The 27,119-nt window shown below is 37.7% G+C and overlaps 1 protein-coding gene across 6 annotated transcripts in view; it reads left to right on the top strand.

The window, feature by feature from the left end:
• Window positions 1-27,119, top strand: part of NRXN1 (neurexin 1) — a 753,679-nt gene that overhangs the window by 616,204 nt on the left and 110,356 nt on the right. For 5 of the 6 annotated variants that reach the window (XM_067565125.1, XM_067565120.1, XM_067565119.1 and 2 more), the window contains 2 exons: window positions 12,596-12,685; window positions 14,134-14,453. In XM_067565125.1, the coding sequence (XP_067421226.1) occupies window positions 12,596-12,685; window positions 14,134-14,453 (410 nt within the window). Of the gene's footprint in view, window positions 1-4,709; window positions 5,066-12,595; window positions 12,686-14,133; window positions 14,454-27,119 lie in introns of those variants that run through there. The other variant, XM_067565123.1, reaches the window with a different exon arrangement.

The raw sequence follows: 27,119 nt of genomic DNA, 5'->3' as shown, positions 1-27,119 counted from the left end.
TCGGCCACTTACCTTTGCAGTTTAGCTTTACTTATTTTAATACAGAGTAGCACCTCCCAAGGGAAAGGGTTTTGGGCAGGAAGTTCAGTAATAAGAACCTGGGGATCTTGACTCATCCTCTGGAGGTCAAGGACATCAGAATGTAAGACCTGACTTGGGTCCCTTCTGGCTTCCAGACTGTGTATTACTATCTTGACATTTACTGCCCTCTGGAACCACCAGAAGAGGGATCCACATAGAGTGACCAGACATCCCGATAATATTGGCACTATTTTAATATTAGGGGCTTTGTCTTATATAGCTATATAACTTGTCATATATAATTATTACACACCCGTCACAAAAAAAGAAAGTGTTCTGATTTTTCACACTCGCTATCTGGTCACCCTAGATCCACAGCCTGGAGAAAATTTGTTTAGGCTCTCATTCAGCAAAGTACTTAAGCCTGTGCTTAAAATTAAGCACAGGAGCAGAACAACTGAGTTTAACAGGACTATTCACAGGCTTAATGTTAAGCACATGTTTAAGTGCTGTGCTGAATCAGGGCCTAAATCTCTATGTAAGTGGGCTCCGTGTGAGATTGGTGGTTCACAATGGATATAGTGCATCTGTCCCCCTCTTGTTCCCTTCCACCCATCCCTTTCCACTACCCACTCTTTTGCAGAGAGAGGAGAATATCTGCCCATGGCAGATCCACTCTGCATGGGGCTCTCAGGGAGGTGAGGATAGTTATTTTTCACCTTCTCTCTAAAAAAATAACTGCCCTAGGCATGCAGTTTAGGAAGTATTATATGTAAGCATAGCAGTATTCAATTAAATATATATATATATACACACACACACACACACACACACATTTTGATGGATAATATAGATGTTTATTTTAAGCATTTTTTCTATTTTTATTTATTTAAATTTTTCTCAGTTACAGGATATTATGGGGAGGTCAGACAATAATTATGTAATGGCAGTAGATGGTGAGATTCAAAAAAGTTAAATATTTCTAACCGTTAAAACACAAATTGTCAACACCACATGTCAAAATACACAAAGTAACTATCCTTAAGTCAAACTCTAATAAATTCTCAAACAGCATTTTTCTTACTTTGCCTATTGGTAAATTTTTATTATTATTGATGGAAATATTTTTTCATTGGTTTGTGTGTGCATAGTGAAATCGACGTTTACCAACAATTACTGATAAAAAGTAATCCTTCCAAGCACAATTATAGGAAAAGAAGTAGTTTTACCATGAAAATCCAAGCCATTTCACTGCTAAAGCTTCCAGTGTTGTTTTAATACAAATCTCAAGTGAAAATAAAATGTTCATGCTCTCTAATTCCTAAGCTTCTTAGGCCTTTTCTATTTATCTTCCCCTTGCTTCCCCTCAAAAAAAAAAGAAAAAAAGTCTGAGATGAAGCATACACTTTTTTCAAACCAACATCTTAAGTCCGGGGAAAGTTATAGTGGGGCAGGGCATTTCAAACTGGTCTCACAGCAGATATCTGGTTGCATTCCAATCGAAGGAGCCAGTGTCTAGTACCTATCTAAGGACCCAGTGTCTAATACCACCATTTCTTATACCAGTGTTCTTCATTGCAAGGCCTGGGATCTAGTGGCAACTCCCATCGACCCTCAGTGCAGCCCCTGAGCCCCACGCTTTGGGGGACCCGCTCCTGACTGGGTGGGAGGCAGACAGCTGCATCCCTCCTGGCTGGGAGAGAGGAACATGTTGGAGGCAGGTGGCTGCAGCCTGCCTCCTGGCTTTGCTCCGTGACCTGGTGGGAGCTATGCAGTTGTGTACTGAGGGGGCCAGGCCCCCAGGCACCAGCCTGCAGGGTGGGCGCCAGGCCAGCCCTTCATGACACACAGCAGGGGTAGGGACTGCAGTGAGCTTCCCCCCAGCCCCACTGCACATCCTGAAGGGACGGCCCGACACCACCCCGGGGCCGGGGAGTGAGACTGCCCCATCTGAGCTGGCGCCAGGCTGCGGGACTGGAGCGGGAAAGGCGGGTGAATGGCAGCGGAGCCCAGCCAGAGCCAGGCACCACGCAGCAGGTAAGTGCTGGGGGGTGGCAGAGCCCAGCCAGAGCCGGGTGCCATGCAGTGGGTAAGTTCGGGGGGTCGCTGGCACATAGGAGGAGGTAAGCGGTTCTCACATTAAAGTTATTTGCTGAAGTGGCTCCCACTTGAAAAATAGTGAAGAGCACTGTCTTACACAATACATAGATAATCATATCTTCTGATAAATGCATAATATTTCATGCATAGATGATTCAGCAAGTGTGACATTCCCGGGGTGCAATCCAGACTAGTGCGGGGCTGAGTCACCCCTGACTTTCAACATTAGGTGCCTCCCAATACTTTGAAGCTGTAGGTCCCACCGGGCTGCTCACAAATAGCCTGATAGCAGGCACGTCACACTCTGAGTGTCTGTTTAATAGCCACAGCCCTGGTACAGCAGCTCTGTCCCTAGGAGTCTGTCAGCAAACGCCAGCCACATTCTGGCTACCAGCAGTCTTGGTTACCGCTTGTGGGTGACTCCCAACACACTTTTGTCTTGAATTTTCCCCAAAAAACACATGTTCTGCAGTGGTCAGCCTTCTCCTTAACAGTTCACATATTTATTGTCCCTATAAAGGGATAATATCCAACAATTTGCTTCTTTAAATGGAGTTATCACACAATCCAGTTTAACCACAACCTGGCTTAGTTTGATTAAAGAATAAAGCAGTTTATTTAACAACAAAGGGAGAGATCTTAAGTGAGTACAAGTACAGGGCATTACAGTCAGAAATGATTACACCAGATATAAAGAGAAAACACGTTTTACTACTAAAACTTAACAAACTGACTTGATTCCAGATCAAACCCTTACCACATGCTCCCAGCAACAGCAAATATTAGGTCAACACCTCTCCCAAAGTCAAATGGCTACTTCCTTTGTATTCTGAGGTGAAAGAGAAAGAGAGATAGATAGGGAGAAATACTTTGGGGTGTTTTTGCCCCTCACTATGTAGGCCAGTCCTTCTTTGAAATGCATTTTCCTGAAGGTTACCCCTAGATAAAGTTCATTCCATCTGTAAGGAAGGAGACAAGGTGACTCGAAGTGAAGGAGGTTCCATGCTCTTGTTTGCTAAGATGTAGATTGATCTGCCCCCTTCTTTGCCAAAAAAAAAAAAAATGGCCACATGACAGGTGGTTGCCCATCAGCTCTGATGACAACTGGCTAGAGGCGTCAACTTGTCCTTTGTCTTTGAGAAACTGGTTTTGTCCATTCCCCAGACTTGTCACATTTCAGTTATAATTTCAGCTTATTGTCTCACCTTTACATATAATCTTGCTACATACTTTTCACCATTATATTAATGACCCGTGAGTTATTTGTTTTCAAATGATAGCTCACAAGGCATAACTTGTACAAATAGAATTACAGTAGTGTGTAGAGTGTGAATACAGGGGTGCATTCGGTCACAGTAAGTAAGCCTTACAAATAAGAACCAAATGACCATACACGGTATAAATCAGGACAGAATTTAGCCCAAAAGCTCTTGTCCACCAGCTGCTCTTTGTGGACAGATCCCTCACTAACAATAAGTTTACATGGACGCAGTGCGGAGGATCATCTACATGGAGCAGCTTGCGTGTTCGAGGCCCAAATGTGTACCTTTAATCATGCCAATAAAATGTTTTTTTAATTGCAAACACCTTCTCACAGATGAAGAAAATGAATCACACTTCATAAAATAGACCAGAACTGTAGACACCACATATTAGCTGATATGAAAAATGTTGCTGCCATTTTTTGGGTAAGAAATCAGCATTATTTCACTTGTTAGCAGATAAAAGTAAATCGCTACTGGGAGTCCACCCACAGCCATTATGCCATTGCATGGTGGACTGCTCATTATAGTACTTCAGTACTAAAGCACTCCTCTGCTTTTATCTCGCTGAGCATCTGTTTTTATTATTTACAGTTTCTGTTGCTATACCTTGCCAAAAGCATTAAAAAAGAGTGTGTACAAGTTTAAACCTTTCCATTTGAAACAGATTATTCTTTTATAGTAAAATATCTGCAAGGCATAAATACACAAATTGAAATGCCACTTTTAGACATAGCTGAAAGTCTAAAGCTTTCTTTGGCCAAGGGCTACTTCTTTTGCTGTGCTGCTGACATGGAACAGATTTTTATCTCGGAAATGCCATTTTCTATCAGTACGGATGCCTTTGGCTTTTTTACTTTGCAAGAGATTGTCCAAGTAATGACCTCCCTTTTGTTGTTTCAGTTGCCTTATGTGTAATCATGCATAACCCTTGGAGAATGAGCTGACACGGCTTAGGACAGATGTAGTGATTGTGACAAAGCACCTGTATGGTCCAGTACATTGGGGAATACTGGTGGCTAACTCACTAGCATTAACATGCATCATGAAAGAAAATAGAATCAACATTTTTCATTTTCCCAATTGCATCCAATTTACCCTATTCCCTGCTAGCTAGGGTTGATGCTGATTGTTTTGGATTTATTTTGATTTTTATGTCACTAATCATGCAATGATAGGGAAATTATGCTTTATTTGTCTGCACAAATGTTCACAGAACCCTGTGTTGCCTGCAAACATAGTTTACTAGACCAGTTCAATTGTAGTAGCTTTATTTAATACAACTGAGGGCCAAATTCTGTTCTCATTTACAAACTGTGGAACCCGAGAGCAGAATTTTCTCCCACGAGAATGATTTTTCCATTTGAAATCATTTTATATAAGTGATCCAGAAATAATGACTATATATAAATACATATGCAACTTTTAATATTTTTTCACTGAGCATAATAAAATTTAACCGTATGAGTAATAACTCTCTAACACTTGTGTCATATTCTGTCCTTAGCACTTGCAGTACAGTTAAACTTAATTAGGAGACTTATGTGCAATGAGTAAGAGCTTTCTTACTTACTGATGACTTCTACTGGAATACAAGATAATCGTGGGGATACTGATTGATGGGAACATAAAATAAGAGCTGAACACGATGTTTCTCATTTGCCATTGTTCAGTTATATAATGTGAGTATTATTTCTGTCGAGTGACATGCTATGTAGCAGCCATCTGAAATGAAGATCATTCAGATTGCTACCTGAGGGACAGTCCCATGTCACATTTGGTGGTTACTATCTCAATCCTAGCTAATTTAGGGACATTAGGTTTGAAATAGCCATTGAAGACAAGGATGATGATGTTCTTTGCTTTTCAGCCATTGAAAAGCTTTGAATAAGAAACAGTGTATAGTCAACTTCTGGTTAAAGTCCTATAGGAAGAGCAACCTTCAATGCTGTGACATTATGATTTAGAAACAGTTCAGAGTCCCAATACCTTAGAGTACTGCAAAATGTCACTCAGAGGATGATGTGGGGCGTGGTACTGTACTTGTAACAATTCATTATTTATACTTTAATCTTGCTCTTTAATGATTCCTATCAATTTTGCTGCCTATGTTAGCAGCAGCCTTACAACATTAGCTCCTTAAATGCTGCACAGTCAGTACAAAGGATCTTTGTAGAAAGCTCGATAACATAATATGACCTTTTAATTTATCAGACGAGGCCCTATGTTTCTTATCTCCTTGTTGCTTTTCATCATCTCTCGCTTGCTTTTGATATAATACACCAATCTCTGAACACTAATGTTCCAGCACTAGTCGAACAGAGGAAGACATATTATACTGAGGAAACGCGAGTCAGAAAGAGCACACTCTTACCTTAATCGCTAATTAATCCAGTGGAAAAATATCAAAATCAAAACACAGGCCATGATCAAAATCAAAACACAGGCTGGTTAGAGCCCAAGAGGTAGGTGCACTTCATATTAATGCACCAAAAAGTTAATAAGAGTTTGCAGTGATGTCATTTAAAATGTTTTAAAATATGGTCTAATCTTAGGGCCTACTCAATATGCAAGTATGAAGCAAGGAGCCTTCAGGTGAACATAAGAAGTAGAAATACAATTTGTAGTGTCAGTGGTGGAGTATGGAATTGCAATCAAATTAGAAATCCCTTTGTTTCAGTACGTCAAATAATGGGGCAGATTTTCAACACAATCTGATTCTTCCATTTCTGTTCAATAGTGTTGTGTAATAGTGTTTCATGATGCCAAAAAGCTGCTATATTCCATCCCAGAGTGGCTGCATTTCACTCTGGTGGATGAAGTAATTTCTGTTTAGGTATCTACTGGTCTTTATCAAGCATTTGGGGTCTTTTAAGGTGAAAAGGACCATATAAATGTATGATATTCTGATAGGAAATTGGTAAAATCAAGGGTGGTATTGTTTTTGGTTTTGCAAAACCCTGATTGATCAGGTTTTGGTTTTGCAAAATCATGGATCTTTGGGCACAGAATTCCATTTTATCTGAATTGCTTCCTAAATGTCTCAGGAAAGGAAGGCATTTGGATAAATGATAAGGCTTTAGACAGCCTCTTTATTAAAATGATATACTCTTGAGGGTAAAGCACTGAAAAGACCAAATTCTGAGCACTACTTGCCCGGAACACACTTCTAAAGCCTGGTCAGAGGTTAGCACTGGTGATACATTCTTATGTTTTCACAAACAATAGGGAAATGATGGCAAGAAATAAGAATATGGAGGGGGAAAAATCCTTAAATATCTTATTTCCTAGACACGTTTTTAATTAGAAATATCTGATAGATAACGTAGTGGTCTATAGTGCACCGTATGTGGCTGATTTAGCATCAGTTCATGTGGTCCTCTTTATCAAACTGTTCCATTCAATGGGGAGGTATGGCATGATCATAGAGTTGGAGAGTTTATGCTAATGAATTCAGAGTACAAACTGTGGTCCATCTGATTTGTATTGGGGTATTTTTTAATGCATTTTATTTGTTTGTTCAGGCCCTTTCTATAGCCACATAACAAAGTTTTATTTTATTCCATCTATTTACTTAGGGCCAGGTTCTGACATCTTTATTCGTATTGAATAGCCCTCTACTATATGAGTGCTTCAATGGGGCTACTTGCAGAGAAAGATACTATTTTGGGTGCGCAAGCATTGTAGAAACTGGCCCTTATTTATTTGCTGCAGTTGCTTTAATTAACTTTAGAGCTGCTTCTCCCTTGAATGGTCTCCCCTGGCTGATTGACAGATCTGTTCAAGATGGCCGACAGGAAGAAACATTATATCCTAGAGATGTGCATCTGCTTTCCCTTAAGTACAGGAGAAGAAGGAAACTTATCTCTTGGATGCATAGCTTTCAGTGCCTGAGGGCAGACAGAGACCTGACAGTTTCAGGAAGAGACCGCCTTCACTTTAGGAAGCTAGGGGGCTAGCTGAGGATATTAATTAGACTCCCCCTAATGTTGTTTGCAGTCATACAATTACATTGGAAGAAGGAGGTGTGTGGAATAACTAAAGCACGTCCCCTGCTAACGGGGCCAATCCTGCAAACTCTTACACAGATGAGTAACTTTGTTCACTAGGTCAGTCTCATTGACATCACTAAATCAGGCTCAAAGAAGGTAATTATATTTTCACCTGAATCCTAGTAAGGCTTTATAAAATTTCCATGAGCTGGCTGCTTGCAACTCAGTGTCTTCTGAATATATCCTACAGCCAGTACCCAATTTGCATTGTTATAACAACACTGAATGCATAAATATATGTGATTTTTTTCAAGTCCTGAAATATTGTACCTGCTATGTTGTCCGCAGAGTCAGATGTAAGTGCAGTATTGCAGGTACAGTTAATGTGAGTGATAGTGTTACAATTTCAGGTGCAAACCACATAGTTTGTGCCTGCAACTAATAGTGCCTGCAATATCTCACCTTCTTTTGTTTGTGGGAGTCAAATTACAGCTGCACAATGAATCATGAGTGTGAATTTTACTGCAGATCATGTAGCTAGAGGTCTAAATTTTATCCTTTGCACACCCAGTTGATTGTAGCCATCATGGTGAAATTAGTAGCTGGATTTCAAGACTTTTGAAAATCTGACCCATATTTTATTAATCAGGAGAACTTTAGCACAAGATATTAGTGGCCATCACTAGACTGTGACCCTTATCCTGTAGGCTAGTCCCTTGACTGTATTGAGCATCCTGTAAACTGGGGGCTAAGTGGCTTGTTCAGGGCTTTTGCCATGGCAGCACTATTACCCCTTCTCATGCCCCTCAGCCCTTTTCTGTCAGATTTCCCCTTTTGTGTTAGCTGAACAGACAATATCACTCAGCCCTTTTTCTCCCAAGACTCCCATTGATATCAGCATGAACTTTGCCATAAGACCAGGCCCTAAGTGAACAAGTCAAGGGTTTTGTTTTTCCATTAACAATGATAGACTTTGTAGTTCTCTTTATAATCCCATTTTATTTATTTACTTGTCTAGTAGCTCACTGTAATTAATAGGGTGAATTTGTCTGACATTAAAGGGGCTGTTACAGAGAAACAAAATATTTTCTACCCTTTAAGATGTTCTTCACAGACTCTCAATTTTCAACCTTCTTTCTTATTCTCTTTTAAGAATGCTGCATCAATAACTGACACCTTTATTTCAGAGAACAAAATAGAATTACACTTCAGCACTGACAATATAATAAATCGGGGGGGGGGGGAGAGATAAAATATATATTAAGTGAAGTTCACATAGTCAGCCTGTCCCCACTGACCTATAGATGTAAAGGTATGATTAAGATTTTTTGGATTGCTTCTTCTCAATCTCACCATAAGATTTAGATACGACTCAAAGATTTGACCTCTGTTGCTCCTCTCTGCTTACCTTGATTCTTTGAAATTACTGTTATTCCCTTGAAGTCTACCTGCTCATACAGAATTAATACACTACAGTGTGACAAAATATTGTCTATTTGAGAGAAGAATGAAGCCATCTAGAATTCAATCAGACTAGACAATGCCACAGTGCAAACCTTGAGTGATCATTTCTATCCCATTTTTTTATCAAAGAAGTCTCACCTATATCAGCAAGAAATTTTGTGCTAGACATTCAAAGGCCTGTCTACAATTAAAGTTTATGCACAACAGTTATTCCCAGTGAATTACTGATGACAAGCACTTCTTCTGCCTTTCTTATTGCTTAAAAAGGCTCACAGGTATAAAATCTCAAACCAGAATTTTATTTAAAATATAATAGATGCAGATAATTTTATTTGGGACTTTTCTTGCTGGTTAAATTCAATGTTATTCAGTATAATGGTAGACAAAAAGCACAAACAAAGTTGTCTGAAAAAATTTAGATGACTGCAACAAGGGAAAACAATGTGTCAAACTGTAATATGTTTCCTACTAGATAGTGTAAATGTGCATAGTTCAGGGGCACTGCATGGATTTATCCCAGCTCAGACTCTGACCCTAATTGTTCAGCAAAAGGCATTTTATAAAAGGATGTGTATTCATCACTATTTTTATGCCCGATTTTCATTTTGTTTCTTTAAAGCTGTTTTCATTTTATCATTTATAACTCTCTTTATTGATTCCATGGTGTCATTTTTTAAATATTTATTATTTGAAGTCACCTACATGGATATTAATTATTCCAGCTCTAAACCTATGCGTTCCCCATTAAACTAAAGTTTGATAAGTTCCACATCATTTCCTGCTTAGCCCTTCTGTTCATATTGTCTGCTCAGAAAACTTAAAGTAATCTAGTAGTGCCAAATCAAAATGCATTTGACTATGCGCTTTTACTCTTTTGAAAGATGAGCTAAAGTAATCAGCAATTATTTTTATATTTGACCTTTACAAATCAAATGGTTATTACCCTGCTTTTCATTTGTATTTAGCCCCCAGGGTGCATGGCTGTTACAGATAGGTTACAGAATAATTTGCAGATAATACAACATGATAATAGGATACAGTATTTTACCCACTGTATATTGTATAGATTTTTAAATGAAATAAACTTTTAGAAAGCAAGTTAAAAATAAATCAGTGTTCTAATTGATATCCATCTTCCATTAAATAATATCCTATACATATATCACCATATTATAAAATTGCAAGCTTTTCTTCATTTTGGCCATTATTCACACTAGGGAACACTCTCACATAAAATGTCCCTTGGAAATGAATATGTCTGTTTGATGAGTGAAGGCCAGTCCAACTTCCATGAGGGTCTTTGATTTGACTTTATTGGGAGCTGAATCTGGTGCTAAGTGCTCACAACAATCAATTTTTGAACAATCTAACCTTTATTACAAGTGTTTTGGGAGATTATTTTCTTAAATATATAAACGGGGGGGGGAGGTTAAGTGTGTAAACAAGAGAAAATGCATGGAAATAGGGTATCCGTTCACTGATTTAATTAATCAATTGATAAGGCATCTACGAAAGCCATATAAGCAGCATTCAGAAATGTCAAACATAAGCAAGGGTTAAAGAAAATCCAGCTAGGTCAGAAACATGAGAAAACATCAATCAATATCCCATTATTACAAAAGATGAAAAAAAGTTGGAGATGCATAAAGACAGAAAGAAAGAAGAAATTCACCTACATGCCTTTTTCCACATGTTGCTCACATGAAGTTTCGTCAGATATTCCTTGTACATCTCCAACTTCCACTGAAGTCATGGGGAGTTTGGGGTATACAAAGAAAACAACTTCAGCCTAGGATGAAGAGCTGGAATGCTACAAGGTCACGGCATACTATCAGTAAGAAATTCCACTTTTTTGCATGTCCACAGCAGCATGAAGATAAGTTATTAAAGTAAAATGCAATCTTTTGCTCTATATCTTTCTTTTTTTGGAAACACTTTAAATCGAAAAACAGAAGTGTCTTGTACAAAAAGTATATGAACTCAGGGGAGATTGCTATATGGATGTGTTTTCTTAAAATATCAAAGTGTGCATAGACATTTACATGGCCTAGTGAAGAGAAGGGGGTAATTTCTAAAAGCTGATGCTGTCCATGCAGCCACACTGAATAATATCCATGTTAAACTGTACAAAGCAGATAAGAAGCATGGTAAATACTAGCGTGTTTTACAGAAGCATAAAATACCTGCATAAAACAAAAATTATTTGTTGGAATTGAAACTGTTTTTGTTTCCAGGGCTACAATAAAAATCCAGTCCTGCAGTCCTTACTTTCATGAGTGTATCTGTTGACTTTGTTGATATTGCTTACCTAAGTAAGGGCCACAGGACTGTGTGCTTCAATCTGGGTAGTATTTTGCATTGATAATTTGCAATAAGATCCTGCCAGGTGCTGAACAGAGATCAATTTCAGCTTCAGTTGGAGGTGTTGCACACCGCGCAGATTAGTTATTATATCTGCCATTTCAAATTCAGGGCTTGATCCTCCTTCTGCTGAAGTCAATAGGAGTTTGCACATATAAATCAATAAGAACAAGTTTGGAACAGGACCCCAGTTAGGAATGAATGTCTTACAACAGTCAACTGTCTTTTGGATTTGCTCACTTCTCAGGTACTTAAACTGATGTGGGTCTATCAATGCACAGGAGACAAAGGTATTGTGAATCTAAACAAAAAGCAGTTTATAGTGAAGAACGTATTTGGCTTCACCATTTTCCTAGTAAATTTTATTTGTAAAAAGTAGAGAAATAGATCAAATATTTCTCATATACCTTATATAATCAAAGCACACAGATCACTTATTAGTAATAAATATTCAAGGGAATCCTCAAATTATCTGTCGCAGTCTGGTATATTTCTAATCATGCGGGGACCATAGTCTGCTACCAGCTCGACTGCAGAGCTCTCACTCACAGCAAAGAGAATTCTGTGGGTGGAATGGGGACAGGAAAGGTTTGTAAGTTATAGAAGTTCACATTTCACAGTATCTCGTTCTGGCTAGTTCTGAGCTTCTGAAACCCTACTAAACATGGCTAAAGTTTTAAAGACCTCTGCATTTTGAATACAGGATTACTATAGACAAACGCTGAAGTCACTTTTGTCAAAGCCTTAATGTTCCTTAGTAAAATATGTTATCACTGTGCTGTGTTAAAATATGCAAATAACGGATAATCTGATTTGTTCTCTACCACGTATTTGAACTTCTGGTATTTATTTAAATTGAATGAGAATGTATTTTTTCTTTACTAGGAAATAAGTTTTGTCAGGTCTATATCTAGACAGCAGAAGTAAGTGTGCCATAGATGGTGGTTAAGGCTTGTGGTGTTCTTCTTTAAATGACTAACCTGGAGTAAGAGGTTGGATGTCTTTTGAAAAATAAACCTGTTTCACCTGAACATGTTTAACTAGTTAATAAGAAACATCAAAAAAGACAAAACCCTGAGGTCAATGATCATTTTTTGTAAAGCCATTATATGATGTATAAATTTGTTTTTTGGGTCTGTCTATAACATAAGTTTAATAACCTAGCTCAAATGAAGATTTCTAATTTTCAATTAACATAGGAATAATTTTGTTTGCTAAAATAAAATAAATGAATGAATGAAAAGTCTGAAACATGAAATGTTCTAGGTAGCACTTTTTAAAATTCCAAATTTCAAAAAATCATGTGGCAACTGTATAGCTCAAGCTTTAAGTATTAACTTTTAACCTTTGACCTTACAGATTTTAACCAATGAAATGTCTCTTTAAACTTTAAAGGAAACAATGATAACGAGCGCCTGGCGATTGCTAGACAGCGAATTCCATATCGACTTGGTCGAGTAGTTGATGAATGGCTACTCGACAAAGGTAAAAAACATTGATTAAAACTTCAAATAAAAAATAATTTGAACATAACCAAGTAGTACTTCATTGTAACACTAATAAACATAAAAAAATAAAATTTCAGTAAAACTAAATTAAAAACAAATTTAAAACAGTAAAATGTAGAGAGTAATATTTGCATACCTTGTATAATAATTTCTACACATTTTTAGAAGTATCAGCTGTTTAATAATCTTACCCTGTTAACTTAAGGTTAAAGGGACTGTTAAATATAATCCACTAACTCAATCTATGAAGGTACTCATAGCAAACATTAACAACAAATTATAAATCATTCATAGATTATATTACATGTTCCAACATCTAAATTATTAACTAAAAATATATGTAGCTATGATATGTTCATTATGGTCCTGAAAAAAAAATCTTTGTTTAAACTGTAGGTATCTTAAATAGTGGGCACTATGAATTGCCAATCAAAATGAAGTCCCTTTAACGTTGCAACCTTCTAGGGATTTTGGAACAAACACGAATTAAAACAAAACTTAAAGTTGTGTGCATGCTTATATGAGCAGAAACCAATCTGCTGAAGTAAATGTTCTATTTAATAATAATGGTACTGTTGCTGAGGATTTCTCTGTTTAATGGAATTGTGCCATGATTTCTCCATTGGTATGTGTGTCATTCCTGAAGCCGCTTTTACATCTAAAACCTTTTTATTTTAATTGATAGCCTTGCTGAAAGCCAATCAGACATCTATTTTTGAATTCTTTGTCTCTGAGATACTCAGTATGAACCATGCATTTCTTTTCAGTGTTTATGTCGAAGGAAAATAAACATTCAGATGTGAAAAGGAAACATTACAATAAAAAACTAGTAAATATTTTATATACTTATATATAGACATATGACAAATCTGAATTACTGTATTAGAACATACTTATTAAAATTAGACTTGTGAAAGGTTTGCATACACGCACACACACACACATGCACAAACTTGTGTGTGTGTGTATACATTTGTATGTCTATAAGCACATGTTAATTAAAGCTAAAGTGCAGGTGTTATATTGGTGTGGAAAATCCTTGAAATGTTGACAATCTGGGGGCAGGGAAAGTAGTTTTAAGGAATTAGAAAATTTGCATTCTTGACACACAGACATAAAAAGGCAAAATGTAGGTAAAAAGGAAGACGATCTCTTTCTTATTTGTAATACTAAACAAATTTATAAATATACTTGATTGGCCTTTTAGCAAAAAAACAAAACATAGTAAATTAAAAAATTACAAATATTTCTCAATAATTATGCATTTCATGGACACTTCATTAAAAAGCAATGAATTATGAGTCAAATTCCTTTCTTATAGTTTATTGCTCTCATTATTCACCCCATGAAAATCTGTTAATCATCCTCTTAGAGTATAGAGTTCACAATCAACATTTTTGCATGTATGTAATATTATCTTTACAGGGCGTCAGCTTACAATCTTCAATAGTCAAGCAACCATAAAAATTGGAGGCAAGGAAAGGGGCCATCCATTCCAAGGCCAGCTCTCTGGTCTTTACTACAATGGCTTGAAAGTTCTGAATATGGCAGCTGAGAATGATGCCAACATCGTGATAGAAGGAAATGTGAGACTTGTTGGTGAAGTGCCTTCTTCTATGACAACTGAGTCAACAGCCACAGCAATGCAGTCTGAGATGTCCACGTCAGTCATGGAAACCACCACCACTCTGGCCACGAGCACTGTCAGAAGAGGAAAGACCCCTACAAAAGAACCGATTGGTCAGGTTAGTCAACCTCTATGTACTTTCCAAATAGTTTCCCATCTTTGCACATGTTTGGACTTTCCAAAATTGCATCTGCTCTAGAGATACAATTGTTATTGTTAAATAAATACATATGTGAGTAGTAATAATTATGTATTGAGCACTGTCAGCATATGTGGTTCTGAGAAGCACTTAAAAGAAAAATAGCCTTGAACTAAGGAAGTTGTTGTTCTAAATTAGACAAGCTAACTAGTTCAGACTCTTATTGTACTGGATGACCCCCTGTCTGACTTCAGAGAGGTGCAGATTTTTTAAACAGCACTTTTTCCTTTGGTAGGTGACATTGATGGACTTCAACAAATAAGTGTGGGTTTTAAAGAGGTAGTTGAAATGAAATAATGTGGCTAGTTGGTTTCTGGGGTATAGTAGGGAGTTCTAAGCTGAAGGAACAACAGGAAAGAAGGTATGAAGCAGAGAGCGGAAGATGATTGGAAGGAGGTCATTAAGACTCTGGAATTTCCTTTAAAGATAACACTACGATGAACTTTCTTAAAGGGCGTGACACATCCTGGGAGGTGCTAACTTCAAGGAGAGTTGAGAGCACTTTGCACCCCCAAGACTCAGGCTCCAAGTCAAAGAATGTTGTTTGCTGTTTGTTGATGTTATTTTCACCATTAGTGATACATTTAATAGCTCTCAAGTTTTGGCAGGATCTCTCTCTGTTGTGTGGAAGAAATTGATTATCTGGGGGGAGGGAGGAAAGGGGCACGAGTGAGTTCATTAAGCACCTTAGTCATTTTCTTTGCATATTTTCTTGTGTCACTATGTCCAAATTCTGTGCTGTAGAAAAGTATAATTTAAGAGGACATTTCCTTAGCACATAAAACTCTTTTACATTTGTCAAATTCTGTTTATAATTGTCTAAAAAAAAGATTTACATTGCCAAAAGGTTGACATACTGTTCACTTGATTCAAATGGTCACCAACTGGTTTTCATGATGTGCCTCTAAACCATAACTCTTGTGCTGTTGAGGTCCAAATGTAGGACAAAGTGTAAGGGAAAGTCACAAGTTGTAGTGGGAGCAAGAACTTGGAATGCTATGTGACTAGTTGTATAACCAAGGAGGCAGAAGGATCTAAAGCAGGGGTCAGCAACCTATGGCACGCGTGCCAAATGCGGCACGCAAGATGATTTTGAGCAGCACTCACATTGCCATTGGCACCAGGGTTGTTGATAATTTTTGGTGGTGCTGGGAGTGGCTCCTTGAGAGGGCGCTGGGCTCATGTCACATGGAATAGTCCAGGAAGGGGCGGGGCCAGGTGGGGAGACCTTATAAATGTTAAAATGTGTTACTGGCATGCAAAACCCTAAATTAGATTGAATGACTGAAGACTTGGCATGCCACTTCTGAAAGGTTGCCGACTCCTGATCTAAAGATTAGAGCAAGGAATTTGGAATAAAGCTGCCTGTCTTCTGTTTTTAACTGCCATTAACTGCATGACCTTGGAGAAGTCACTTAACCCTCTGTGCCTCAGTTTCTTCATCTGTAAAACTGGGATAATAGTTCTTCAAACACATAAGGCATTTTGAGACATATGTCTCTAGAGAGGTAAAAATAATGATAATAGTTAAATAGCTAAATCAGGCCCAAAATTTAGGTTAAAAATAAGCTTTTATGTAACTTATTTATATGTATCTTTATATATGCATATACATACAAGTTTTATTTATGTGTAATAGCAGTGCATGCACATCTGAAAGCAAAAGTCATTAAAAACTGACTAGAAACACAATGGAAACTGATTGTTTTCATTACCAAGGCTCCGATAAATGCAAAAAGTCACCATACATAATGACACATCCATTAGATTTTTATTGTTTTTGTATGTTTTGTTTCAGTAATCTAAGATTGTTAATAACAGTACAGGAAATTGAATTCTTTTTATTAATACCACCTTAAATACCACTTCTATAACTTCAGATTACTTTCCAGGTAGTCTAATCTCAGTAGTTTGCAGTAATAAAATGTGAGACATCACCAGATTTGTGAGGAAGAATAGGAATCTGGAAATGCAGGGCATTCTTCATAATGAGAAGTAATTTACCACTATGAGTCCAGGTCAAAGATTTTTCCAGTTGTAGTATTGGAATGAATTTCACATATGAAATAACTGATTCAAACTAACAGCAGCGACAGTTGTGAGTTCTTTTGGAGGGGTAGACAGGTGGTTGGGGAAAGGCCACCTTTCTGGGATACCTCATTTGTTCATTTCTGCTTTCCAAACTCTAGCCTACAGATAGGTGTCTCACATCATAGTGACTTGTCCTCTTATGAACATAACTGCATCTGGAGTGCATCAGTGCTGCTGGAAATGATGGCTGAAGGGAACCACTCAAAAATAACTTGATTTTCCTCCCTCCCTTCTTGCCTGAGATCACTGCATTTAAAGTGCACTGAGCACCTGGTCCCAGAAAGACTGATGGCCTGATTTTCAGAGGTGCTGAGCATCCACAGCTCCAATTAATGCTGTGTACAGCTGCTCAGTGCCTTTGAAAAACAGGCCATGGGGGAGCAAGCTTAGAACCCGAACTTGGACCAACCTCCCTGTATTTGCTACTGAAACAACTCTTTAGGCATGTTTGAGGCATTTAAAAAATGCTCAGCACAGATTTGGTGGAGCTCCCTTTTCTGAAGAAAAGTTCTGTTGATTTGCTATTATTTAAATGAAATTACAACACATGGGATGCTGAATCTACAGTTGTGGCTTTACTGTCTTTTATAATCATTACTGTTTTAAGGATGTCAAAACATTCTGTCTTACAGGATCAGTGCCCTGATGTTATTTATATCCTCACTAAATATTAGAACACTCAGGAACTGCACTGACATGTTGTCTGCAACTATTTTGTTTGATTTGAGGAGATTATTGATAACATTGCAACATGAAAACTGAAATTTGCCAGCAAATAGTTCTGCTACTCATACAGTAAGCTCATATATAGGCAACTACTAAATCACATTAAGGCTGTGATGTATTGCTTCATTAGCAGAGCTTTTTATTGCATCACCTGAAAGAAATTCTCTCTCTCTGCTAGTGACCCACAGACCTCAATCCTGCAAGGTGCTGAGCCTTAACTGCAAATGTATTCAGGTGCCTAACTCCCATTGATTAGGTACCTAAATACTTGGAGGAACTGGGCCTGGGTCCTTTCATCTCCCACTGATGACAGTGAGAGTTGAAGATACTATACATCTTGCAGAAAACCTGCCTCTAATGGCTGTTTCCTTTGTTTATTATCCTCTCTCTTATGCTTTGTTTCTCTTCTGCATATAAACATAGTCATTGTCTCTCCAAAAATGTCAAACATAAATATTATTTGATTTTTAAACTAGCATTGTATAATGCACAAGAAGGAAAATTACCTTTCGATCATTAAATTAATTAGATTATCTAAGAAAATAGGCAAGTGGGTAGTAATTGCTAATGAAAGAAGCTTACATTATTTATTACAAGTTAGTGCATATTTGAAGACAAAAATGAGTTGATAGAAATAAATGATCAAATCAATTAGGAATTATTTGCTCCATTTGCAGGGATATTGAATTCAATTAAAGATTACAATATTCATTTTTAAAAAGATATTTTAAATATTTATTTACATAAAATGTTTTTTTCATTCAATAATACTAGAAACTAGACTGTTCAAACTCGTACAGCACGCACTTTCCAGCCCACCTCTAATTGCGCAAAATATGTGATGATGAGACTGAAATGATACATCCATAAAATGTGTGTCATGTTGTGATGTGTGCGATTCCAGGAATAACGAGGTCTGAGTGTCTTAAAAAAATACTTTTTGTCTAAGAGTCTACTCTCAATGAGAGTTTTGCCTGTTTACGGGCTATGTCATATGGTGACAATAGATGTTTTGTGGATGACAGATATCTCTATTATTATTAATTTATTAATTTAGATTTTCAAAGGGAAGTTGTCCAAATCCCATTCAAAGATATGAGAGTTGGGTGCCTTATTCATCTGCGCTGAAAACTCATCCCACCTCCAATATCATAACATCTACAGACTGCAGCCATTGTACTGTTCAGACACATACTAAATGATACCCCTGCCTCAGAGAGCTTACAATATAAAATAAAAGATGTAACAGGTGAGTGAAGCAAACCCGGGGTCAGTGTGTGAGTGGAAGGATGTGGTAAGAACAATAGCAGGATGTTTTTGCATAGGTAGTATCTGTAGTTGGTAGGTGTAATAAGCCAATCAGTAACAGCAGTCATAGTAAGCACAAGTCACCAGATGTCTACTTGATTTCTATGGCATTCTAGAATTTTACATTTCACATTTCTCTGTGAGCGTGGAGAGAGTTAAAACCTGACCCTGCAGTCTCTACTGAAGCAGAACCCCCACTGAGTTCAATGAAGGACAGTACTAACTACTCTGAGTTTTGAAAAAATCACGTCAGGCCCTAAAAATCATGAGATTGGCCTAAAATATCATAAATGTTTTTTAAATAACACATTGTGGGTTTTTCTTATTTGTCTCTTGCTTTCTGAGCCTTCAGTGGTCACATTTTCAAGCTTCTCCTTTCAATCATGAAGGCAAGAAACTTTCTTTAAAAATAAATGAGAATGAAAGTATTGGTCCAATGATCACATCACATGATATAACCTTCAGGAGCTGAGGCATTAAGCAAAATATTGTATATTGCAAAACCCTCAATCAAATTGCAGGATTTGGCAATACTGGGAACATTCCAAGGGGACTTCGAGTATGAGTTTTGCATGAATAAGGATTGCAAGATCAGTCCTTTAATACCCCCATGATTGTCTTCTGTGTGGTTGTGTGGACCTACACCTTGACTGACTGGTAAGTTAAAACTAACATGCCCACTTCTGACCCACTTCTGCTGATTGCAGCAGGCAGCTTTTAAGCCCCCCCAGTGTAGCAGCCCCTCCTGTCATCTGCTGTAAACTGCTTCTTGCATGCAAAGAATGATTGTTATTTTTCCATCCATTCCTGTTTTGTTTTCCTCAAACAAAGTGGGCTCCCACCAATAACGCTGATCCACTTACATAGCAATTGCAATATACCTTGAGGTGATTGCATGTTTTGGAACAAAAGACACAGATTTTTGGTCAAGCAGAATTAAATTGGTTTCATTTCAAATTGATGAGCTGAAATTTGGTCAGTGCCTCTGTAGACATATATCAGGAGAAGGATGCATTTCTTTATGTGTATTGGAGCAATAAATGTAAAGGGTATTCATCAAAGCAGCACAGTGACAGGCTTGGCTCTGTACCTTACAATCTAATTAAAATGAAGCATATTAAAAAGATGGGGATGCTTTTATGGAAATAGTTTGATTTTAAAGTTGAGTAGATCATTTTTACATGGGCTGGTAAATGTTAATGTATTTTATAGTAACATATTTATAATGAATCAGTATAGTTAGCAAGAGGAGAAGCATTATCCACTCATCTAATGGAATTAATAATTGAAAATTATCTGCTGCGTGGTTTGCATTTTTTTCTTATAAACATTCATGTAAGTAGTCTCTGTCCTCTATCTGTCTCTCTGCATATGACATACACAAACCCAATCTATGACACATTGGCTCCACTAAGTAAAGCTTTTCTCCTGTGGTTTGATAACTCAGAAGTTCAACTCCAACAGCAACACACCAGTGACTAATGAATCCCATAGCTTCAGACATCACAGTCATCAGCTCCACCCCTTGCACAGGCTTTTTAGGTGACAGAAGTCTGGAATACTGAGCACCTTCAGCTTCTGTTGACTTTAGTGGGAGTTGAAGGTGCTCAACACTTTATAGGATTGAGCCCCCAATCACCTCCCTTCCTCTATAGCTAATCTGCATGCCACATTTCTGTTGATTGTGATGAGACAATGGTATGAAGGAGATTGGACATGTGTGAAGTGTTCTCATTGATAGATTTCTGGTCACTGTTCTTTTAAAGGTTCTGTGGCAAATGCTGGCTTGGGCATCATTACTTGAAAGGCTCCCTATTGTACTGCTGCCTTGACTCCACAAAGTACGAAGCCAGCACCATTAGGGATATTGAGGCATAAGCACAGTGGGACACTAGGTCTCAGGGACTGTGTGCACTTATCCTTCTTTAGTGCCAGATTCTGTGACAAAGCCCTCTAAACCAACCAATAAATCAATTGCACATTGTGGGCCAGATTCATGATTATGTCTTGGCTGCTTTGTGCTGCTCTGTTTATGCAAAACAACTAGAAATTCAACCAGTGATTGCTGAATTTTCCAGATAAAAATCTGTCTGATCTTGGAGTTAAGGTTGAGTGCATATATCAATAATTTAAGGGTAAAAACATTACAGGGATGCTAGAATTATCAAAAACAAAACAACCCCCCCCCCCCCCCCCCATGTATTACAAACCCAGGAATTTCAGAGTTAAGATTACACCAAAAATAAATCCAAAATGTCAAGGTATCGAGATGAACAGTTAAGATACCCAAGCACCCATAACTCAGCTCTGAAGTTATACCATAAAGAGGAAGTTATGAAAAAAATGTGTCTTTAAAAATGAGTTTTATCTAATCAAAGACTACAATTATTAACAAAGGCCTTAATCATAGTCACTACAAAGCAGAATTAAGGTTATTTAGGTACCTTAATTGCATTTCCATACCACAACATATTTGGATTTCTTTTAAGATGACATTACATTCCAGTAATGTTTTTAACTAATGTACTCTCATCTTTAACTCATTATCAGTGTAGCTTTTTTGTCTTGTAGCTAAATAAGCATAAGTAAATTAGGTGTCAGCGGATTCATCTGTATTATTGAGCTGTATCTTTTTCATGTTTTTTGTTTTTTACTATCTTATCAAATATTTGCATACTAAAATACTGTTTTTTGAAATGGAGTATTTAAATCATACAAATAGCAGGGTTTTAAAAATAAATGTTCAGCACTTGCATTTTTTTTAAGTTGTATCTGCTTTCCCCATGTTATGGACCAACATTCTGACCTATTGATTTTCTTCATGGATTTTTTGTTTGTAGCAGTGGTAAAAAAAAGAAAGAAAGAAAATAGATATTTTGGGTAAGATTTTCAGAAGGGCCTTCAAAATTCCATGGGACTTGTGCTCATGTGTCACTTAGGATATGTCTATATTGCAATCAGACACTCACAGCTGGCCTGTGCCAGCTGAATCAGGCTTGCAGGGCTCAGGTTAAGGGGCTGTTTAATTGCAGAGTAGACTTCAGGCAGCAGCCTGAGCTCTGGGACCCTCCCCCAACCCAGGGTCCTACAGCTGGGGTCAGCTACATCACAATTAAATAGCCCCTTAGCCCATGACCCGTGAGCCTGAGTCAGTTGGCATGGGCCATCCAGGGGTTTTTAATTGCGGTGTAGTCATGGGTTCCTTTGAATATCTCCACTGTAGGCATTTTTTATATATATACAGTACTGTAAAATCTTCTTAGTTTGTAGATTATTCAGAGTGTGTGTGTGTGTGGGGGCGGGGGTGGGTAGCAATACTGCTGCTGCATACATACATAATAGATATAATTGTAATTAGTTATACTTACCGAATGCAGAATTTCAGCTCCGAAAGCACAGGCCTCTTACTTGAGCTAGAGGTTGGGTGAGAATCTCTTCCAGCTGTCATTAGTAGATGTCATAGAGTACGGTACACATAGCCAGTTCGTAGTATTTTGGCCTCAGAAGGCAAAACTACTCCAATTGCTTGGGAAATGTCAGGAATTCAAATATACTAGTGTGCAATGCATCCTATAGCTGCCAGCATACCACCCCCAATGTGAGCAATCACACCTGGTGTATGGACAAGAGAACACAGGCCTTTGCCACTGTGAGTAGAATGTTTTGTCTTTTACGTCCCTTGCGCCAGTCTGGGAGTGTGTATTACACAGTACAACTACACTGGGCATGCTCCTGAGTCTGCATATTAAAATCACCAATTACAAATATAAACTAAGGAAAGAGCAGCATGGAAGGGCCCTAAAAAAATCCCAGCCAGTCTAACTCAGATTGGGCTGACTTGGGCAATGGAGTTTAAAGGTGTTAGAGGAAGCACAGAGTTCTGCTAGTGGACAATGCCCCCATTCCCTCCTCCCCTCTCTCACACACTTTTATTTATTTATTTTTTTTTAAGTGAGGAAACTGAGGCGATGGATTTTCAAAGCTCTGAACAGGGTTTTAAGACAGGTATTTCCCCTTAAGCCAACGGGAGTTGTCATGTACCTGGAATCATAAGCAGGGTTTGAAAATGTACCCTCTAGTGTGTGTGCACAGCAAAATGAAATGAAATTACATCACTGTTGTTATCCCAAAGAACCCAGAGTCATTTTGTCTACAATATAGATTAATTGGTTGCAAAATCAAAGCTGCTTTTTAAGATCATAAAGGAAAAAAAATCTGAAACCACTAACAGTGTCTATTGCATATTTCTTTCATTTCAAAATGATCAAAATCATTCAAACTCAGAGTTTGCTTTTAAAAAAAGTCCCAAATTGATACCTTTAATCTCAAATTTCAGTCCATGGCAACGTTTTTAATGGCTGAATTATAAACCCCAGAAGAACTAAGCAATGTTGGCAATTTCAGCATTTTTCATAGTGCACTTTTTGTTCTTGCAACATTTTATATCTCTCCTTTAATCACAACAGTATCCCAAAGAATCAGTTTTCATCTATCTGGTCCTTTCCAAAACTAGCAGCATCCAGTCTCCAGATTTACAAGATTCTGTCTGAAATGGCCTCCATTGGAGGAGACATGTAGTATCAACCAATGTTTATTTCCTGCTAAATATTCCATATCCTTTAACTGTTCTCTCTCAATGCCTCTCAAACTACACAAATGTAATTATTTCATGATTATACTGAAATTGGATGGTTTCAACCAACTGGAGCACGGTGATGCAGTACAGTTAGTGACTTGTAAGTGTATGTTTACTTCTCTGTTATGCATTGTCTCATTTTGACTGGCTGAGAAGGTCTGATTTGCAAGACTACATATTTTCAGTAGCTGTACGGTATGCTAACCCTTGTACTGTGGCTGAGAGCCTTCTTAATCAGTCAAAGTAAAGGGATTAGCATTCAGTCCCTTTGGCATTAATCGAGAAGCTATGTTACATTCTAAAGTTTGATAATTCATTTCCTTTCGTAGGGGCATTTTCATAATGCAAGTCTTAAGTTTTTGGTCCCTATCCCACATAGCTTCTCATCTACAATATGCATACTAATAAAGTGTGTCTCTTTGCCCTCTCATAACAAGTATGTGTACCACTTCCTTCTGCTGGTGTGAATGCCAGGCTGGCTCAAGAGTGATTCTCTTGTTCCCTACTGGTGGCAATGTGTAGCGGATAGTAACCCAACTACTACCACCAGTGTGGCTACTTAGATGAAGTTGTGCGTGCTTCAAAGCTTGCAGCACAGCCAATGCACTGTAATCTGGTTTTCAATCCCCTCTGCTGCAGCAAGTACAGCAGAGATGCTCATTTCAGCAGCCTTAATGTTATACAGGTGAATGGTTCAGAGGCTACTTAGGGCTAGACTGCAGATGTCAGAGGCTGTATAAGTATTATGTGTATATATGTGTATATACACATAATATACATATATAGGCTTGGCAGAATTTGCATTTTTTTAATTATTTCAATAGATAATATTCATGTTTATTTTAAAGCATTTTTTCAATTTTTCTTCATTTAAACTTTCACAATTGCACATAATTATGAATTTAAAGCATTTCTTTTATTGTTCTCAATTTCAGTGTTCACAATTGCAGGAAATTATAGAGGTCACACAATGGGGGGTCAGCCAATAATTATTTAATGACAGTAGACACCGAGATTCAAAAAAGCTAAAAGTTTTATAACGTTGTAGCTTTCTTGTCAACACCACGTATCAAAATATAGAAAGCAAATATCCTTAAGTCAAACTCCTTTAAGTTCTCAAGCAGCATTTTTCTCACTTTGCCATTGATGGAAATATTTTGTATTGGTTTGTTTGTGTACAGTTAAATCGACATTTACCAACATTTAACCTATACACATATATCCTTTGAAGACTGCAGCCTATCAATGTGAAACATTCCTTTTTATTTGGTAGTATTAGAAGTAAGGCCTAATTTTTAGGCATGATTGTTTCACAGAACACTGCTAGTTCATTTTAATGAAATAACTCTTGGGAGGTAGGTAGATAATGAGTTAGTTATAGCAAGTACATTCATTTTAGCCATGTTTACTTTTTCCCATGGTATAAGCTCCCTATGTTTCTTTTTAATGACTCAGTACTTGGTTTATGATTTTTGTTATTTCTTTCAGTCTATTAGCTAGAGTGATCCTGAAGTACTTGATCTTATTTGGTGCTTCTTTAAAATTGTGTTCTTCAAAGTTGTTGCCTTAGCTTATTTAGATATTGGCATTGCCTCAGAATTCTCCCAGTTGGTTCTGTAATTTGATACATCCCCAAATTCTTTCATGAGTTCTAACAATTGGAGAATTGTGGATTGTGATTCTGATATTTAAAAATAGCATACTGTCTGCATCCAGTATTTCTTTGAATTCCCTTTCTCTCTTTATACGCATAATGGTTCTTTATTTTTAGCTGCAGGGATTGGTTTTCAGATGTCATAAACAAAAATGGCATCTGACGAAGGGGCAGGGATGAAGACTTAGAACATGTTGTCTCACATACAAATCGTCTTCTTCCTGATTCTAAGTTGTTATGTTTTATTTTATGTTATTGTTTTTACCGTTTTTTACATTAATAGTTCACCAATATTTGGGGTCTTGTGGATTGTTTTCATTAGGAAGAGAGATTGATGATAGAGTTGGGTGTTTCTTTGATACAATCCTGTTCATTTACCAGGAATGTACATAAAGTCCTGTTTCCTTGAACATAGTAGGACTTAAACAATAGAAGACAGTTCTCTTGCTCAGTATTCTAAGCCTGTTTTTCCAGCCAGCACTCTACTCAAAAAGCTCTCTCTCTCTCAGGGTCATGTTGCAAGTGCTTCTCTTGTTGTCTTTAGTTAACCCCCAGTATAACACTATTAATATATACACACATTTCAAAATAGAGAAATGGACTTCTTCTGACACACACACCCCTACACACCTTTTTAAAAAATAAATAGTCAAATTGGAAGGAGGGGAGAACCCAGTCATATTTTTAATGACATCCCTAACTTATTATCAGAGTTGTTGCAGGCCATTAGTGTCTACCTTGAGAATAATATGACACTCTGTGATAATTGGTGACACCCTGGTGTAATTGTAGTCAAGGTAAAATCCCCAATGACTTCAGTGCAGTCAGGGTTTCACCCCCTCTCATTACTATATTAAAAGCAAACTATCTATTCATAATTAGACTTGGTCATGAATTTTTCAATTGACAATTTTTTGTCAGAATATTCCATTTTGATTAAATTTAAACTTTTGTGGAAACATCTCTATTTCAGGGAAACTTTAGTGGGGAAGATCTCTAAGGTTCAGGATTTAATTTCACAAGCTAAAGAGACTCTAGATTAGCCTGGTGTTAAGGATAATTACCTGGCATATGGGACTCCTGGATTCAAGATCCTGGCCTGCCTAATTTGGTGCTGAGAATTGAACCTACATTTTCCACATCCCAGCTTTTTCCCCTAACCACAACCACCAGGCTATCACGTCAGTCTTTCTTTCTCTGGCCCAATAAATATTTAATTATTTATACAAAGTAGAACAGCTTGAGTAGGAGAGATTGAGAGAAAGAGAGATTGAGGCTATTGCCTGTTGCTTATGAATGTGAGAGACCCAGGTTCAAGTCTTTCCTCTGAATTAGGCAAGTGAGTGTCCTGGCTGCTGCTAGGTTATTGACTATTCTGAAGCGTCATTCTCTCTCCACAGCTTTTTAACAAAAGTTTTCCAAAGGTTTTGTTTTCATTCCACATCAGTACAAAAACAAATGTCCGAACCTTCAATATTTTTTATGAAGTGGAACTTTTGTTTCCCGGCCTCCCCTATTCATTATATCGCTTTCACAGATTATAGGTGTTTAGCGCCATGTGCTGGAAAGACTGTCCCCACATTCATAGACTCTAAGGTCAGAAGAGACCAATATGATCATCTAGTCTGACCTCCTGCACAACAGAACCTCACGCATCCACTCCTGTAATAGACCCCTAACCTATCACTGAGTTATTAAAGTACTCAAATCATGGTTTAAAGACTTTAGGGTACAGCGAATCCCCCAGCAAGTGAGCCGTGCCCCATGCTACAGAGGAAGGTTGTGCTTCTCCCCAGATCTTTGGAACAACCAGCATAGAGACAGCCTGTAAATCTTTACACCAGGCTTAGAGTATGCTACGACATGCCTTTGGGAGCTTAATGCTTTGTAGAGTTCCAACTAGACAGAATGTGTTCAGTAAAGCTGATAATTCCTTACGTTAGTACTGAGTCTTACTTGTTTAATTCCAGGCTCCCAGAGGACTGGGACACTGCAGTCTGAACATACTTACCTAGATCTGATAGAGTTTCTGATTAATTGATTTAATCCATATATGAGCATGACCAAGGCCTTTGTATACCACAAATGCATTGCATCTATTAACAATAAGTTCACCGTAGTAAGACACATGCTGGCTTCCAGCAAATATACGCGCACACGTGCATATATC

Source organism: Emydura macquarii, unplaced genomic scaffold (genome assembly GCF_026122565.2).
Source record: "Emydura macquarii macquarii isolate MOO-44397 ecotype Brisbane River unplaced genomic scaffold, CSIRO-AGI_Emac_v2 contig_2676, whole genome shotgun sequence".
In the NCBI taxonomy this organism is placed as follows: domain Eukaryota; kingdom Metazoa; phylum Chordata; order Testudines; family Chelidae; genus Emydura; species Emydura macquarii.
This window is presented reverse-complemented; position numbering and strand designations above follow the sequence as displayed.